General features: G+C 54.8%; 1 protein-coding gene across 15 annotated transcripts in view; it reads left to right on the forward strand.

Moving 5' to 3' along the window:
* Nucleotides 1-258: 258 nt before the first annotated feature.
* Nucleotides 259-15,238, forward strand: part of TNK2 (tyrosine kinase non receptor 2) — a 43,604-nt gene continuing 28,624 nt past the window's right edge. For 6 of the 15 annotated variants that reach the window (XM_031663954.1, XM_031663958.1, XM_031663947.1 and 3 more), the window contains exon 1: nucleotides 14,148-14,739. In XM_031663954.1, the coding sequence (XP_031519814.1) occupies nucleotides 14,488-14,739 (252 nt within the window). In that variant the 5' untranslated portion in view covers nucleotides 14,148-14,487. Of the gene's footprint in view, nucleotides 859-14,146; nucleotides 14,740-15,238 lie in introns of those variants that run through there. The other 9 variants (XM_031663948.1, XM_031663952.1, XM_031663955.1 and 6 more) reach the window with 4 other exon arrangements.

Genomic DNA, 15,238 nt, shown 5'->3' on the forward strand with positions numbered 1-15,238 from the left:
GGAGGAGGGCGGGGTGGGCCCGGGGCTGCAGGAGCGCGGCGGCCGCGGCCACGAGCCCAGCCGGGGGGTGGTGTGGGGTCCGCCGGACGGCGCGGACTGGGGGCGCCCTCCGCGGTGGACGGGCTCGGCGGGCTGGCCTGTGGCGCAGGAGGAGGGGCTGGGGCCCCGCGGGCAGCACCAGGAGAAGGGCGGAGGCAGCCCCGCAGTGCAGGAGCGCGGCGAGGCCCGGGCCGGGGTGCAGGAGCGCGGAGAGGGGAGCCCGCGGAGGCTGCTGCAGCAGCCCGAGCCGGCGCCCGAGGCCGGGGAAGGCCCCCGCGAGCGCGGGGAGGGGCCGGAAAGTTCCGGCGAACTGGGGGAGCGGCAGTGGGAGAGCGTGGGGCGGGAGGCGGTGGTCCTGGGGGCGGCCCCGGAGCGCCGAAGCCGCCCGGAGCTGGTGGGGAGGGCCCGGCCGGTGGGGCCTCGGGGGCCTGCGGGGGAGGGGCGCCTGGGGGTGCAGGAGGCGAATTGGCTGCCCGGAGTGCAGGAGGGACAGGTGGTGCGGGCTGTCCAGGAAACCTACCTAGACGGAAAGGAGCCCCAGGAGGGGGAGGGACCCGGCGAGGGGCTCAGGACCCGGAGGCGCCGGCGGAGGAGGAGGTGGTGACTGGCAGACCGCCGCCCGGGCCCCACGGTGCCTCCGGAGCTGAAGGGAACGCAGGATGTAGGGGCGTGGGGAGTCGGGCACAGAAGAGTGCGGGGAACCGGGGAGCTCTGCGAGCCACTGCCTGAGGGTAGGCGCGGCCCGCGGGAACGTCTTCTGCTCGCTCAGCCTGGGCATCGCTGAAGCTGTGTCTGCGGGGAGGCAGCGGAAGGCGGCAGGTAAGGAAGCCCAGTTCTCTTAGCTGGAGTTGGTGTGCTTGGAAGCGAGAAGCTGCAGGTCACTGGCGAGAGGGTAGTCTCCACACTGCCCTCGTTCTCTCGGCCTTTCATAACCCTGGGGGGAGGAAGCAGTGCACTTTTCAGCTGCGAGGCAGGACCTCTCCCCCGCAGTACTGTGTATGGTAGTTGGAGTGATGGGGCATCTTTTTAGAGTCTAGGCAGCTCGCGGGACGTCTGGGTGGCTGCCAGGTCTGTGCAGAGGGAAGAGAGGGGTAGCCCCAGGGAGGAGCTACAGGACGGTCACCCCTACACCTGCCCCTCGGTGGCAGTAGGGTGCATCCATGGTATTTGCTCTGCTTGGTGCAGTTAGCACAGGTTGCCTCAAGTCCTCAAAACACGTCCCACAGAAGGGAAGAGAGCAGCGTGGGATTAACAGAACCTTATCTTGTAACCCTGTTGGTCACGTGAGCTGAGATGTGAGTGTGACAGCTAGTGGCTTGGACACGGCACGAGCCTGACCCGCTCCTGCCACGCCGTCCTGTCACAGCTGATTTACCCTGAGGGCCCAGAGCCAAGGATGATTAGTGGGCAGAAGGTGGGAAAGCAACTCTCTGGGTGGGACTTCATGACCCCAGCGTGAGCAGGGCGGGAGAGGAGGGTGCATCTGCACCTGAGGACTCTGGGCAGCCTCTGTGGCCCCACCGTGGGGAGGTTTGCAGATGGGCCGCCGTGGTATCGTGGGCTCTGCACCTGTCAGGGCAGGAGCTCCCAGCCCAGTCTAGAGGTAGGGCTTGTAGGGGCCAAGGGTGAGGGCTGTATTTGGCTTCTTGTTGACTGCATCATGGCCTGAGTGCCAGACCTACTCATTCCGTGTGGTGCTCCCAGGGCGGCCTGGAGGGCTGCTTGTGGGCCTTACTCTCCTAGAGCTGTTCACCTCTTACCTGGCACTGTCAGGTTCTTGCTTCCCCTGCCCCTGGGTGGGGATGGGTGCAGGGTTGCTGCCTGCCCAGGGCCTTAGCTAGGACCCCTCTCTGCCCCAGCCCGAGGTGTGGCTCTGAGTCAGATGGTCCCAGGCCCCTGTCCCGAACCAGACTGGCTGCTCTCCTATGGGGGCAGAGGGAGTGGTGCTGGAGGTAGCTGCTGGAGGAGCCGGTTAGCCTACTCCTCATACTCAAACTCGCCTGTCAGCTTCATCCCATGCCTGTCGCGCTGCCGCCCGAACACTCATGCACCGGAAGTTCAGCTGCTGTGCCCACGGTGCCCGACGCTTCTGGAATGGCCAGAGTGGCTCTCAGTGTCTGGCTTCAGTGGAGGGAACGGTCTGTTTTAAACGCGTACACACAACACACATCTGCTTATTTCAGGTCGACGTTTTTGAACTTGTGGTAGATGAATGGGAGAAAGGCCTTGGCATCACACAGATTGCTTTTGATCTGGTTATATCGCTTACAAGCCATGCGACTTCCTTGGGCAGCATAGTGTCTTTAGGTTTCAGTTTCCTGGTGTGTGCGGTGGGCCAGGGCTTCCCCTGCAGTGTCCTGAGTGAAGAAACCTCAGGCCCTTTGGAGCCTGGTGCCCACCTCCCAGGAGCCCTGCAGACGTTGGGGAGGAAGGGTCAGACTCTTCCCTCTGGCCCCTGAGCCCGAGATTAGCCCCCACCTTGTGCTTTGTCTAGAAGATGCAATGTTTCTTTTTGTTTGTTTTAAGTAACAGCTTTATTGAGATATAATGACATATGGTAAACTGAGCATATTTAAAACATACAATTTAATAAGTTGTAGCCTATGTATACACCCGTGAAACCACCCCCACCGTCAAGATAGTGAACATCCCCCTTATTCCCCAGTCCCCAAAAGTTTGCTTGTGGAATCCCTCCATCCCCCCTCTGCTGCTATCTCCTACCCCAGGTAACAGGCTGGTCTGCTTTCTGTCACTGTATCTGAGTTTGCAGCATTTACTGTAAACGGAATCCCGTCTTTCATTCAACAGAAGTGTTTTGCAGTTGGTTCACATGGTTGCACATATCAACAGTTCATTGCACACGTGTGCCAGTCTGTTTACCCGTTGACCTGTTGATGGGTTTTCAGAGAAAGCTGCTCTGAACTCTTTTGTTAGTCTTTGTATGGATGTATGCTTTTATTTATCTTAGGTAAATCCCTAGGACTGGAATGGCTGGGTCATGTGGTAGGTATACATTTAACCTTTAAGAAACTGCCAGACTGTTTTCCAAAGTGGTTGTACATTTTATATACTCACCCACTGTGTCTGAGGGTTCTGGTTTGTCCACATCTTTGATATGCCCACACCGTCATATGGTCAGTGTCTAATTTCAGACATTCTCATGTCTGGTGGTATCTCATTATGATTTTCATTTGTGTTTCCTAATGACTCATGTTGTTAAGCATCTTCTGATGTGCTCATTTGCCATATATATGTCTTTGGTGATGTGTCTGTTCAGATTGTTTGCCCGTTTTTAATTGTGTGGGTTTTTTTCATGTTGAGTTCTGAAGAGTTCTTGATATATTCTGGATATAAGCCTTTTATCAGGTATGTGATTTGCAAATCTTTTCTTCCAGCTTGTGGCTTGTATTTTGATTCTCTTAACAATGTCTTCTAAAAAAATTATCATGATCAGTGATGCAAAATGGTGTGTTTTGAAAGAGAAGTTTTAAATTTTGATTAATTTACTAATTTATTACTTTGTGGATTGCATTTTTGGTGTCATGTCCAAGAAATCTTTGTCTGACCCAGAGTCACAACAGTTTTCCCCTGTGTTTTCTTACAGCCATTTTATAGTTTTGGGTTTTACAGTGAAATCTAGGATTCATTTGGGGCTAATTTTTGTATGTGGTACAAGGTGTGAATTAATGTCCAGTTTTTTGCATGTAGAGATCTAACTGATCTAGTAGCACCATTTGTTAAGAAGATGTGTCTCTCCACTGAATTGCCTTTGAATTTTTGTCAAAAATCAATTGTTGGCCGGGCGCGGTGGCTCAGGCCTGTAATCCCAGTGCTTTGGGAGGCCGAGGCGGGCAGATCACGAGGTCAGGAGTTCAAGGCCAATCTGGTGAACATAGTGGAACCCCATCTCTACTAAAAAATACAAAAAATTAGCCTGGCGTGGTGGCGGGCACCTGTAATCAATCCCAGCTTTTTGGGAGGCTGAGGCGGGAGAATTGCTTGAACCCGGGAGGCGGAAGTTACAGTGAGCTGAGATTGCGCCACTGCACTCCAGCCTGGGCAACAGTGTGAGAGTCCGTCTCAAAAAGAAAAATAAAAAAATCAATTGTTTATGTGTGTCTAATTCTGGATTCTGTTTTGTTCCATTGATCAATTGTCTGTCTTTATCCCAGTATTGCACTGTCTTGATTACTGTGGGTTTATAAACAATAGTAAGTCTTGAAATCAGGGTAAGATCTCAAACTTGGTTTTGTCTTTTCAGAATTGCTTTAGCTATTCTGAGTTCTTTGTACTTCCATATACATTTTAGAATTAGTTTGTCAATTTCTACAAAAAAGCCTGCTGGAATTTTGATTGGGATTATGATCAATTTGGGAAGAACTGATAGGTTAGCAGTATGGAGCCTTCTGACCGGTGAACAGTGTATATCTCTGTATTTATCTAGGTTTTCTTTACTGTCTCTCAGCAGTGCTTTGTAGTTTTTGGTATATCAGTCTTTTCCATCTTTTATTGAACATATCCTTAAATAGTACCTATTTTTATGCTGTGCCCAATGATACTGGTTTTGCTGTAGGCCAGTCACCATCTGTCGCCAGGCTAGAGTGCAGTGGCGGATCTCAGCTCACTGCAAGCTCCGCCTCGGGTTCGCCATTCTCCTGCCTCAGCCTCCCGGTAGCTGGGACTACGGCCGCTTCGCTTCGCCAGCTAGTTTTGTAATTTTAGTAGAGATGGGGTTCACCGCGTTAGCCAGGATGGTCTCGATCTCGACCTCGTGATCCACCGATCTCGGCCTCCCCAAAAAGTGCTGGGATTACGGGCTTGAGCCACCGGCGCCCGGCGATACTGGTTTTCTTGGTGAGTATTTTTTTTATTTTTTTTTTATTTTTTATTTTTATTTATTTTTTTTTTTTTTTTTTGAGGCCCAGTCTTGCTCTGTCACCAGGCTGGAGTGCAGTGGCCGGATCTCCAGCTCACTGCAAGCTCCGCCTCGAGTTCCGCCATTCTCCTGCCTCAGCCTCGGGTAGCTGGGACTACAGGCCGCCACCTCGCCCGGCTAGTTTTTTTTTGTATTTTTAGTAGAGGCGAGTTTCACGTGTTAGCCAGGATGGTCTCGATCTCCTGACCTCGTGGTCGCCCGTCTCGGCCTCCCAAAGATGCTGGGATTGGGCAGAGCCACCGGCGCCCGGCCTATTTTTTTTTATTTGCGTAAAACTTTTTAGTTTTGGTAAAGTATACATACTACCATTTTAACCATCTGAAATGGCGGTAAATACATCATACTGTTGCACAGCCATCCCCAGCCTCCATCTCTAGGACTTTGTTCATCTTGTGAAACTGAAACTGTACCTATTAAATGGTAACTTCCCATTCCCTTTTCTCTCAGCCCCTGAGAACCACCGTTCTGCCTTCTGACTCTAAGAATTTGGCTCCTCTAGGTGCCTCATAGAAGGATAATTTTACAGTGTTTGTTCTTTTGTGACTGGCTTATTTCACTTTGGCGTAGCCTATTCAAGATTCATTTATATGGCAGCATATGTCAGAATTTTCTTCTTTTTAAAGACTAAATCATATTCTGTTGTATGAATATACCTCTTTTTGTTTATCCATTCACTTGGATTGCTTTCACCTTTTTTTTTTTTCTAAAACAGGGTCTCACTCTGTCTCCCAGGCCCGAGAGCAGTAGTGTGATCATGGCTAACTGCAGCCTCAACTTACTGGACTCAGGTGATCCTCCCACCTCAGCCTCCTGGGTAGCTGGGACTATGGTGTGTACCACCATGCCTGGCTAATTTTTTTTTTTTTTTTTTTTTGGGGTGGAATTTTCTGTAGAGATGGGATTTTGCCATGTTGCCCAGGCTGGTCTCCAACTCCTGGCCCAAGCGGCTTTCACCTTTTGGCTCTTGTCAGTAATGCTATTATAAGATGGTACCGTTGTTTAAACTTCACTTTCCAGTTGTTTGTTGCTAGTATATGTAAATACCATTGATTTTTGTATTTTGAGCTTGAATCCTGCTGTCTTGCTAAATTGACTTGTTAGTTCTAGTAAGCTTTTTTGTAACTTCCGTTGGAGTTTCTACATACAGCACCATGTCATCTGCTAATGAACAGTTTTACTTCTTCCTTTCTGATCTTTATGCCTGTTATTTCTTTTTCTTGCCTAATGGCACTGGCTGGATCCTCTGGTGTAATGTTGTTGTTGTTGTTTTGAGATGGAGTTTTGTGCTTGTTGCCCAGGCTGGAGTGCAGTGGCACGATCTCAGCTCATTGCAACCTACGCCTCCTGGGTTCAAGCGATTCTCCTGCCTCAGACTCCTGAGTAGCTGGGATTACAGGCGCCCGCTATCACACCCGGCTAATTTTTGTATCTTTGGTAGAGATGGGGTTTCACCATGTTGGCCAGGCTGGTCTCGAACTCCTGACCTCAGGTGACCTGCCCGCTTCCGCCTCCCAAAGTGCTGGGATTATGGGGGTGGGCCACCAAGCCCAGCCTCATCTAGTATAATGTTGAATAGCAGAATATATACCTTGTTTCTGATCTTCTAGGGAATGCATTTAGTCTCTCGCCATTAAGAGTGGTGCTAGCTGGCCAGGCGCAGCGGCTCACGCCTGTAATCCCAATACTTTCAGAGGCTGAGGTGTGCAGATCACGAGGTCAAGAGATCGAGACCATCCTGGCTAACATGGTGAAACCCCGTTTCCACTAAAAATACAAAAAATTAGCCGGGCGTGGTCGTGGGTGCCTGTAGTCCCAGCTACTCGGGAGGCTGAGGCAGGAGAATTCCTTGAACCTGGGAGGCGGAGGTTGCAGTGAGCTGAGATTGCACCACTGCATTCCGACTCTGTCTCAAAAAAAAAAAAAAAAGTGATGTTAGCTGGCCAGGTGCGGTGGCTCATGCCTATAATCCTAGCACTTTGGGAGGCCGAGGTGGGCAGATCACCTGAGGTCACGAGTTCAAGACAAGCCTGGGCAACGTGGTGAAACCCTGTCTCTATGCAAAATACAAAAATTAGCTGGGTCCGTGGTGGTGCATGCCTGTAATCCCAGCTACTTGGGAGGCCAAGGCACAAGAATCGCTTGAACTCAGGAGGTGGAGGTTGCAGTGAGCCTAGATTGTACCATTGTACTCCACTCTGGGTGACAGAGCGAAACTGTCTCACAAAACAAAACAAAAAAAGTGGTATTAGCTATAGATTTTTCATATCTGATCTTTACTAGGTTGCAAAAGCTCCCTTTAATTCCTACTTTGCCGAGAGGTGCTTTTTTTTTTTTTTTGAGATAGAATCTGGCTGTCGCCCAGGCTGGAGTGCAGTGGCGCAGTCTCTGCTTGCTGCAACTTCTGCCTCCCGGGTTCAAGCAATTCTCCTGCCTCAGCCTCCCGAGTAGCTGGGATTACAGGCACCTGCCACCACGCCCAGCTAACTTTTGTATTTTTAGTGGAGATGGGGTTTCACCATGTTGGCCAGGCTGGTCATGAACTCCTGACCTCAAGTGATTCGCCCACCTCGGCTTCCCACAGTGCTGGGATTACAGGCGTGAGCCATCGTGCCTGGTCCTTACTAACTCCTTACTAACTCTTAAATAGCTTTTCAGTAATCCCCTGTATTTTAGCATTGCCCTTCTGACACTCACCGCTTCTTCCAGAGGCTTCTGGGGCTGCCTGTTCCTGGGCTTTTGAGGATTCAGTGGGATCGGTTAAGCGTCTCTCACACTGGGATTTGTGATTTTCTTGGTCAGCTCTCAACTGCCACTAGCCTGTCTGCTTTCCAGCTTCCCAAGTTTTGTGGTGGTTTTTCCCTCTACCATTCTCCCCGCTCCCTAGGGGCCGGTGACGTTCAAAACATTCTTTTTTAATTGTAGGTCTGGTGAGGTTTCAGGAAGGACTGACACTGTGTAGAATCTACTGTTTTTTCCCTAGAACCCTGTCCCTTCTTTAGCCTTCCTCCCAGAATCCATGCATTCACTCAGCGTTAGCGAATGACGTGGTATCTACTCAGCGAGTCTGATGTGGGTTATAAGACGTCTGCCGTGACCTCTGTGGGCCCACATCCTTGGACCAAGCAGTACAGTCCTGAATGGGCTGAATTCTAGCTTTACCTTTTACTCTCTGGGTGCTCCTGGCCGCCTCTCCAGAGCTTGTTCCCGCCTTCGTAAAATGGGGATGATCTGGGGTTGTAAGGCGGGTTTTCCGTCAGCCAGTGAAGAATCTGTCTTAGTGGAGCTGGTGCAGGGTGTCTTCCTGAGGACCCAGGCTCTGACTTCTGCTCCCTCATATTCCCCCAGAAACTGGCATCAGGTGGGCATGTGGGGTGCATGGCGGTATCTAAGGAAGGCTGGAGGGGAGAGGTTTTCCCTGGTCCCTCTCCTCAGCGGTTGTACCTCCTGGGAACCACAGCTGGAGGTAACAACGTTGGACTCTTGTTTCTTTCTGTCTCCTGTATACTGTGTCTGCCAGTGAGGCAGGGCCTCTTCGCTGGTCCCCTGACCTTGGCAGGGCTCTTCCCCGACCCCATGGCCAGAAGAGAGTCACATTCCCCTAACATTTGCCCTCCCCCGGCTGCTGAGCCTCCATTCCTGATGACAGCTTCCTAGTGCCTTGGACCAGGCAAGCCCCTTCCCCTTTGAGGGTCCCAGGCTCTTCAAGGGTCAAATGGTGAGCAGGATCCAGTGGGATTTAAGGTGTAGGATGTGAAGCCCCAGACATTTCTCTCGCTCCCAGGCTTTCCTGGGCCCTCCGGCCTGCCCTAGATGACATGTTCCGGCTCCTGGGTCTTGGTGTAGACGTGGTCCTGAGGGGGTGAGCAGTGCATCTTGTAGCCTGAATGTTCAGTTCCCAGCTCTGGCATCCACTCTCCACTCCTTCTTTCCACACTTCACCTCCAGGGCCAACAATAGGCCCCTTCAGCTCTGGGCTCTTGCTTAGGGCTTGGGGGTGGGGTGAGGCCTGAGCTGGCAGCAGGCAGGATGACTAGCCGGGCAGCCTCTGCCCAGCCCTGGAAGAGATCTCTCTGGGAGTGGCTAGCTGCTGGGAGCTAGACTGCATCCTTCCCTCTGGGCCCTTGTGCCATGACGATGCATGGGCAGGACAAACAACGAGAGGCAGCTCTCTGCAGCACTCAGTGTCCCAGCCTTGGCACCTGGGCATGCGTGGCGTGCATGGGAGTGAGACCCAGACAGCTGCAGCGATGTGTCCTCCGCCGCACACTGCTGCTGCTGTCTGTGTTGGGGAGTGACGGTGCAGGAGCACGTTAGGGCCCTCAGTGTACTGTCTCTCTGTGTGTCGGCGTTGACACTCCGGTCTGCAGCTGGCGGGGCGTGAAACAGTTTCACTTTCAAGACCTGGGACAGATGGGTGATCTTGTCTCCACATGTCAGTCCCACCAAGTCCGGCAGCCTCAGGTTCAGTGTGGACTGGGTCACATTGTTTAGTCAGATCCTCTCCCCTCCTCTCTCAAGTGACACTCCCTTTTGCACTGGAGTTGGAGGGGACGAGGCATAGCAGGGCCCTGTCTGGTGTGCTGCCTCTGTTCGGCGCTCTGCCCTCCCACCCTGTCACTTGCCTGTTCCCTCCTCTCTCTCGGTGAGCTGGGATCCTGACAGACCCAGGCCCCCTTCCCATCACCCTGTGTGGCAGCCTGCGCCCCGGCACCCGCTCCGCAGTCCGGTGAGAAGGCACCTTCCTTAAGACCAGTGTCAGGCCCTCCCTCTGCCTGAGGGGCTGCCTGAGTTGTCTCTGGTTCTGAGATGGCTTTGGGAGACTGAGTCGCTGGGTGCGTCTGGGGTCGCAGTGGCTGTGACGGCATTGACAGCCCCTCTTCCCAGGAAGGTGCTGGCTTCTCTGGATTAGAAATCATGGAGGGAGGCAAAGCCAGGGCTGGGAGAGGGCAGCCAGGCTTGTTGCTGGCACCCACTGGAAAGCAGCCTGGCAGCAGCTCATGGGGAAGCAGCGGCCCCCTTTCTCCGGTGTTCTCACACAGACACACCCAGGGCTCCTGCCAGGTTCTCCCTTCAGGGCGACAGATGTGGAAAGATGGTTCCCTTACGATGTACAAACCACAGCAGAGGTATACAAAGGGCTTCTTCAGCACAATTGTGTGCTGATACAAAGAGTTATGGGAATAGTGACCCTTTAAGGATAGGAACATGATGGATAATTTAAACTTTTTAAAATTCTTGGCCAGGCATGGTGGCTCACGCGTATAATCTCAGCACTGTGGGAGGCCGAGGTGGGTGGATCATGAGGTCAGGAGATCGAGACCATCCTGGCCAACATGATGAAACCCTGTCTCTACTAAAAACACAAAAATTAGCTGGGCGTGGTGGTGTGTGCCTGTAATCCCAGCTACTCGGGAGGCTGAGGCAGGAGAATCACTTGAACCCAGGAGGTGGAGGTTGCAGTGAGCCGAGATCGTGCCCCTGCACTCAGCCTGGGCAACAGAGCAAGAGTCTTTCTCAAAAAAAAAAAAAAAAAATCCTTGTGCCTATTTTTCACATATATTATGGTGTAGTTTTACTACTCATGTTTCAAGCATCCCTCCAACAAAACAGCAGAGATAACCATTTGGGGCTACAAAATGGGAATTTACAGAGGAGATGGCATTGGCTTGGGTCTCGAGGAGTTTGTGGGAGTTTGTCATGTAGACAAAGAATAGAAGTGTCACAGACAAAAAATAGCTCAGACATTAAAATTGTTTTTGTTATTTATTTATTTATTGAGACGGAGTCTCTCTGTCGCCCAGACTGGAATGCAGTGGCACAATCTTGGCTCACTGCAGCCTCCACCTCCTGGGTTCAAGCGATTCTCCTGCCTCAGCCTCCCGAGTAGCTGGGACTACAGGTGTACACCACCATGCTCAGCTAATTTTTATATTTTTTGGTAGAGACAGGGTTTCACCATGTTGGTCAGGCTGGTCTCGAACTCCTGACCTCAGGTGATCCGCCGGCCTCGGCCTCCCAAAGTGCTGGGATTCCAGGCGTGAGCCACCGCGTCTGGCCGGAGACATTGAAATCAAAGGGCATCCGGACATGGTTCCTGGTGCCTGTCATCCCAGATACTCAGGAGGCTGAGGTGGGAGGGTCACTTGAGCCAAGGAGTTCAAAGTTAAAATGAGCCGTGGTCACACCACTGCACTCCAGCCTGGGCAACAGAGCAAGACCCAGTCTCTTAAAAACAAAAAACAGGAGGAACCCCAGAGTATGTCTAGGGAAGGGCAAACACTTGGCTTGGCTGGGACATAGAGACATTTGAAGGGAATGCTGAGAGAGAGAGGTGGGGAAATCGGCGAGGAGTGGAGCCCAGAGGGCCTGTGTGCCAGCAGGGGACTGGGCTCTTGAGGACTTAGCGAAGGGCCTGCGTGCCAGCCGGGGAAGGACCGCAGGTCTGTGCTCAGACCACAGTAACAGTAGGCAGCCAGGTGCTGTGCTGGGGGTGCTACTCATTGTGTCCTTGACTCTTCATGACAGTTGTATGAAGGAGATTCCGTTTATGCCCACTTTACAGATGCGGAAACTGGAAACTGAGGCTTACAGGTTATTTGCTCAAAAGTTGCCCAACTAGAACAGGATGGAGTCAGGGTTTCAGCCCCCGTCTGCCTGACTCCTGATCTCATTGTTACTGTTGGGAGGAATTCTGAGGCAACCTGACTGGTGTGCCTGGTGGAGAAAGTAGAGGAAGGAGGAGGAGTCTTGGTTGGGGGTCCGTGGTGGGGTGTGCTTTCTACCTTGGGTGGCTGCTGTTGGCTTGTGATGTTTTCAGCAGGATACAGGAGCGTAGCAGCAGAGTTGAAGGGGTGATGCTGAGCCCAGTTTGGATATGCAGTGTGTGGTACCTGTGCAGCCTCCTGGCGGAGCTGTCCTGTAAGTGTCTGGAAATGTGGGTCTGGAGCCACAGGAATTCAGGAATGGAGGCAGCACATGGTGGTAACAGGAGCCCCTGGAGGCGGAGGTGACCCCAGGAAGCAGAGCATCAGTGGAGAATATAAGGAAACATGAGTTCAAAAGTCTCAGGAAATCCCAGCAGTTAAGAAGCAGGGGGTGGGGCGGGAAGGCGCAGTGGCTCGTGCCTGTAATCCCAGCACTTTGAGAGACCAAGGCTGGCAGAATGCTTGAGCCCAGGAGTTTGAGACCAACCTGGGCAACATGATGAAACCTCATCTCTACAAAAACTACAGAAATTAGCTGGGTGTCATAGTGCATGCCTGTAATCCCAGCTACTCAGGAGATAGAGGGCAGGAGGATTGCTTGAGCCTGGGAGGCAGAGGTTGCAGTGAACCAAGATCACACCACTGCACTCCAGTCTGGGGGCAGAGTGAGACCCCATCTCAAACAACCAACCAAAAAACACGTGGGGGAGAAGAGGCTGCAGGGCCGGACCATGGGCCCAGCACCGCCAGCAGACACAGCCTTGCCTGCCCTCAGGACCTCAGCTGCCAGGCTCCCCGGGGAGGGAGTGGGCCCCCATGTTCTGGAGATGGAGAGAGTATGGACAGTCACGGTGTGTGTCTGAATCACTCCCTTTTCTTCCTTGGGCCCTGGCCAGCCTCCTCCCCAGACCAGTGTGATGTCAGGCCCAGCTGACCTGAAGGTGCGGGGTTGCCTGGTGCAGCTCCCTCTGGGATGAGGTTCCGAGGGCACCCAGCCTGGCCTTGGGCCAGAAGCTTGGGCTCTGCGCACAGAGGGGTGAGTTAAGGCTGACTAAACTTGGTGGGGCTGACGTGGAAGCAAGATAATCCTCTGGCCGCGGAGGAGCTGTAAGCCCCCTCTCCTCTTCAGCGTTCTTTTTCCTTCAGGGCCTGGAGAAGAGGGAGGTGGAGGTGGGAGAGGGCCAGCTGGGAGGTACGGTTGGCCTATATTCCTGAGAATACGGTAGATTGTTTTGGAAAAATCCTCTTGGCCGGAAATTGCCTGTCATGTCTGCGCCGTGGTGTGGATTTGTCACTTCGCATGCAGTTGGGGAGGCTGGAGAGGGGAATGGACAGCGGAACTGGGCTGGGTTCCAGCCTCTTGTTTCCTTTAGCTCTGCAGAGTGGAGATGTAAAGGGACAAGTGAAGAGCAGGGGGGTGTACACAGCGGGGGGGGGGGGGGGGGGGGAGGGATTCTCGACATCCTAGAAGTAGTCTGGATCCTGTGGATGTCTTACAATAGGATGGTACTAGGACGCAAGAGATGTCAGGGGGAGGTGAGGCAGGGAGAAGGCGGGAAAGGGCAGTGGTTTGGATCAGATCCTTTATCCAGCCAGGGCAAGAAGGGAGGGGCCTGGTATTTTCTGCCTTGCCTTCTACAACCTCCCGGCTTTGGGGTCTTGCTGCTACTCCCAAGACTAGTGTGTGCCTGTAGCTGCAGCAAGATGCCGAGGAGCTTCTGTACAGCATAGAACCAGGCGTCCGGGGCCTCGCCGGCAGAGTCATCCACCTACCCTGCTGTGCTCGGGCTGGGGAAGGGACTGTGTGAGGAGACGGGGCCCTGGGGGAGCCTCACCTAGTGCCCTCCCAGGGTCTGGCCCAGCCTTGACGCTGCGTGGGGAGGAGAGGTCGCAGCATCTGTCTGTCCTCTGCCCCAACCCAGGGAGGTGCCTTGAGCTCAGCCCTAAATACCCGGTACTAACGAGTCAGTGGCTGCTTCAGATGCCACCGGAATGAGAAGTGATGCCTTGGGCCCCAGGGGAGAGGAAGAGCTTCTGCCCTGGGACTTCCTGTGCCGGCGATGGCCTCGCGCCAGGGCTGGGCGCGGCACCCCCGCGTGGGCCCGTGTTGGGGCGGCTTTTCAGCGGGAGTCCGAGCCCTCGTGTCACTGCTCTGGGAGGTCAGGGGAGGCAGCACCCGGTCCCTCGGCCGGCCAGCCACCTGGCAGCTGCGGGAGGAGGAAGGCGCGTGGCAGGAGGAAGCGCGTGGCAGGAGGAAGCAGCTTGCAGTGGTGGGAGGGGCGTGGCGGGAGCGGCGCGTGGTGGGAAGAGGAGGCGCGGTGGCGGAGGGGCGCGTGGCGGCACCGCGAGGGAGGCAGGAGCAGGGGCGGTAGCCTGCGCGGAGGCAGTGCCAGGAGGCGCAGGCAGGCTTGAGCCGCAGGGCCAGGCTGCAGGGCAGGTGGGCGCCGGGCAGGCTGGGGGCGGGTGGGCTGCAGGCCCTGGCATGTCTAGGGGGAGGGTCTCAGGTGGAGTCGGACGGAGGCCTCTGCCGTGGGCTTCTGAGATGCCCCCTTGTGAATACCGGGGCCTCGTGAATCCCCAAGGCCGCAGTCGGTGGCTCCGGGGCCCTGGAGGCGGCCGAGGGCGGAGTGGAGCCGGTTCCGCGGCCGGGAAGGCAGAGCCCCAGCTCGGTGGGGTCAGCCCGGGGCTGGCACAGCTGGTCCACGCAGAGGGCGGGGCAGCGCCGCGGAGAGGAGGGACGGAGCTGGGACGGGCTGCGGGGGGAATGGCCGCAGGCCCGCGGCAGGAGGGGCGACCACCCGGTGGTGGATGAGGCGGTGGGGGGCGGGGGCCACAGGCTGGAGCCTCCCCCGGGCTGAGACGCAGCAGCGGCCCTGCGCTCCTTCTGGAGGATGCTCGAAGCCCGGCCCCCCAGGACGCAGGGCAGTGACGCTGCGGGGCCGCTGCGGGGCGGGGGCTGCGGGCACTGCTGCTCTCCCTGACCGCAGCCACCGGGGTTTGGGCTCCATGGGGGAGAGAGCTGCTTACCAGCGCCTGGCTGGGGGCGAGGAGGGACCGCAGGTAATGGGAAGGCCAGAGGGCAGCCAGATACCTGGGCGCAGTCTCCTCGGTCTGCTGTGAGCCGGGCCCAGCCCTGCCCTCTGCGGCAGCCTCAGGAGTGGGGGTGTCCGCTCCCGGGCCAGGGCACACAGGGCGGAGTGTTTGTGCGGGTGTGGCGGGGGCGACAGTGATGCTGGCATCTGTCTCCGTGTGCATGGGTCCCCTGGGACCCAAAAAGCTGCCCGTTGGGCTTTCTTCTATGCCCCAAGGGAGTCCAGGAAGCACTGCTAGGATTGGGGTTCAGTCCTTTAGGAGAACGGAGTCTGTGTGTCCTGGACATTCCCATTTACCAGCCTTTTGAATATGAATATCAAGCCAGATGTGCTTGTTTGCTTCCGAAAACACGGTCACTGTATTGATGGACGAGGCAGCTTCCCTTCCCCTTGGAGAGAAGGCACTTCCTCCCGCGGCCGGCGGAGGGCAGCAGCTGGCAGGAGAAAGGGGGACTCGGTAGGAGCGT

Source organism: Papio anubis, chromosome 2 (assembly GCF_008728515.1).
Source record: "Papio anubis isolate 15944 chromosome 2, Panubis1.0, whole genome shotgun sequence".
NCBI classification, from domain to species: domain Eukaryota; kingdom Metazoa; phylum Chordata; class Mammalia; order Primates; family Cercopithecidae; genus Papio; species Papio anubis.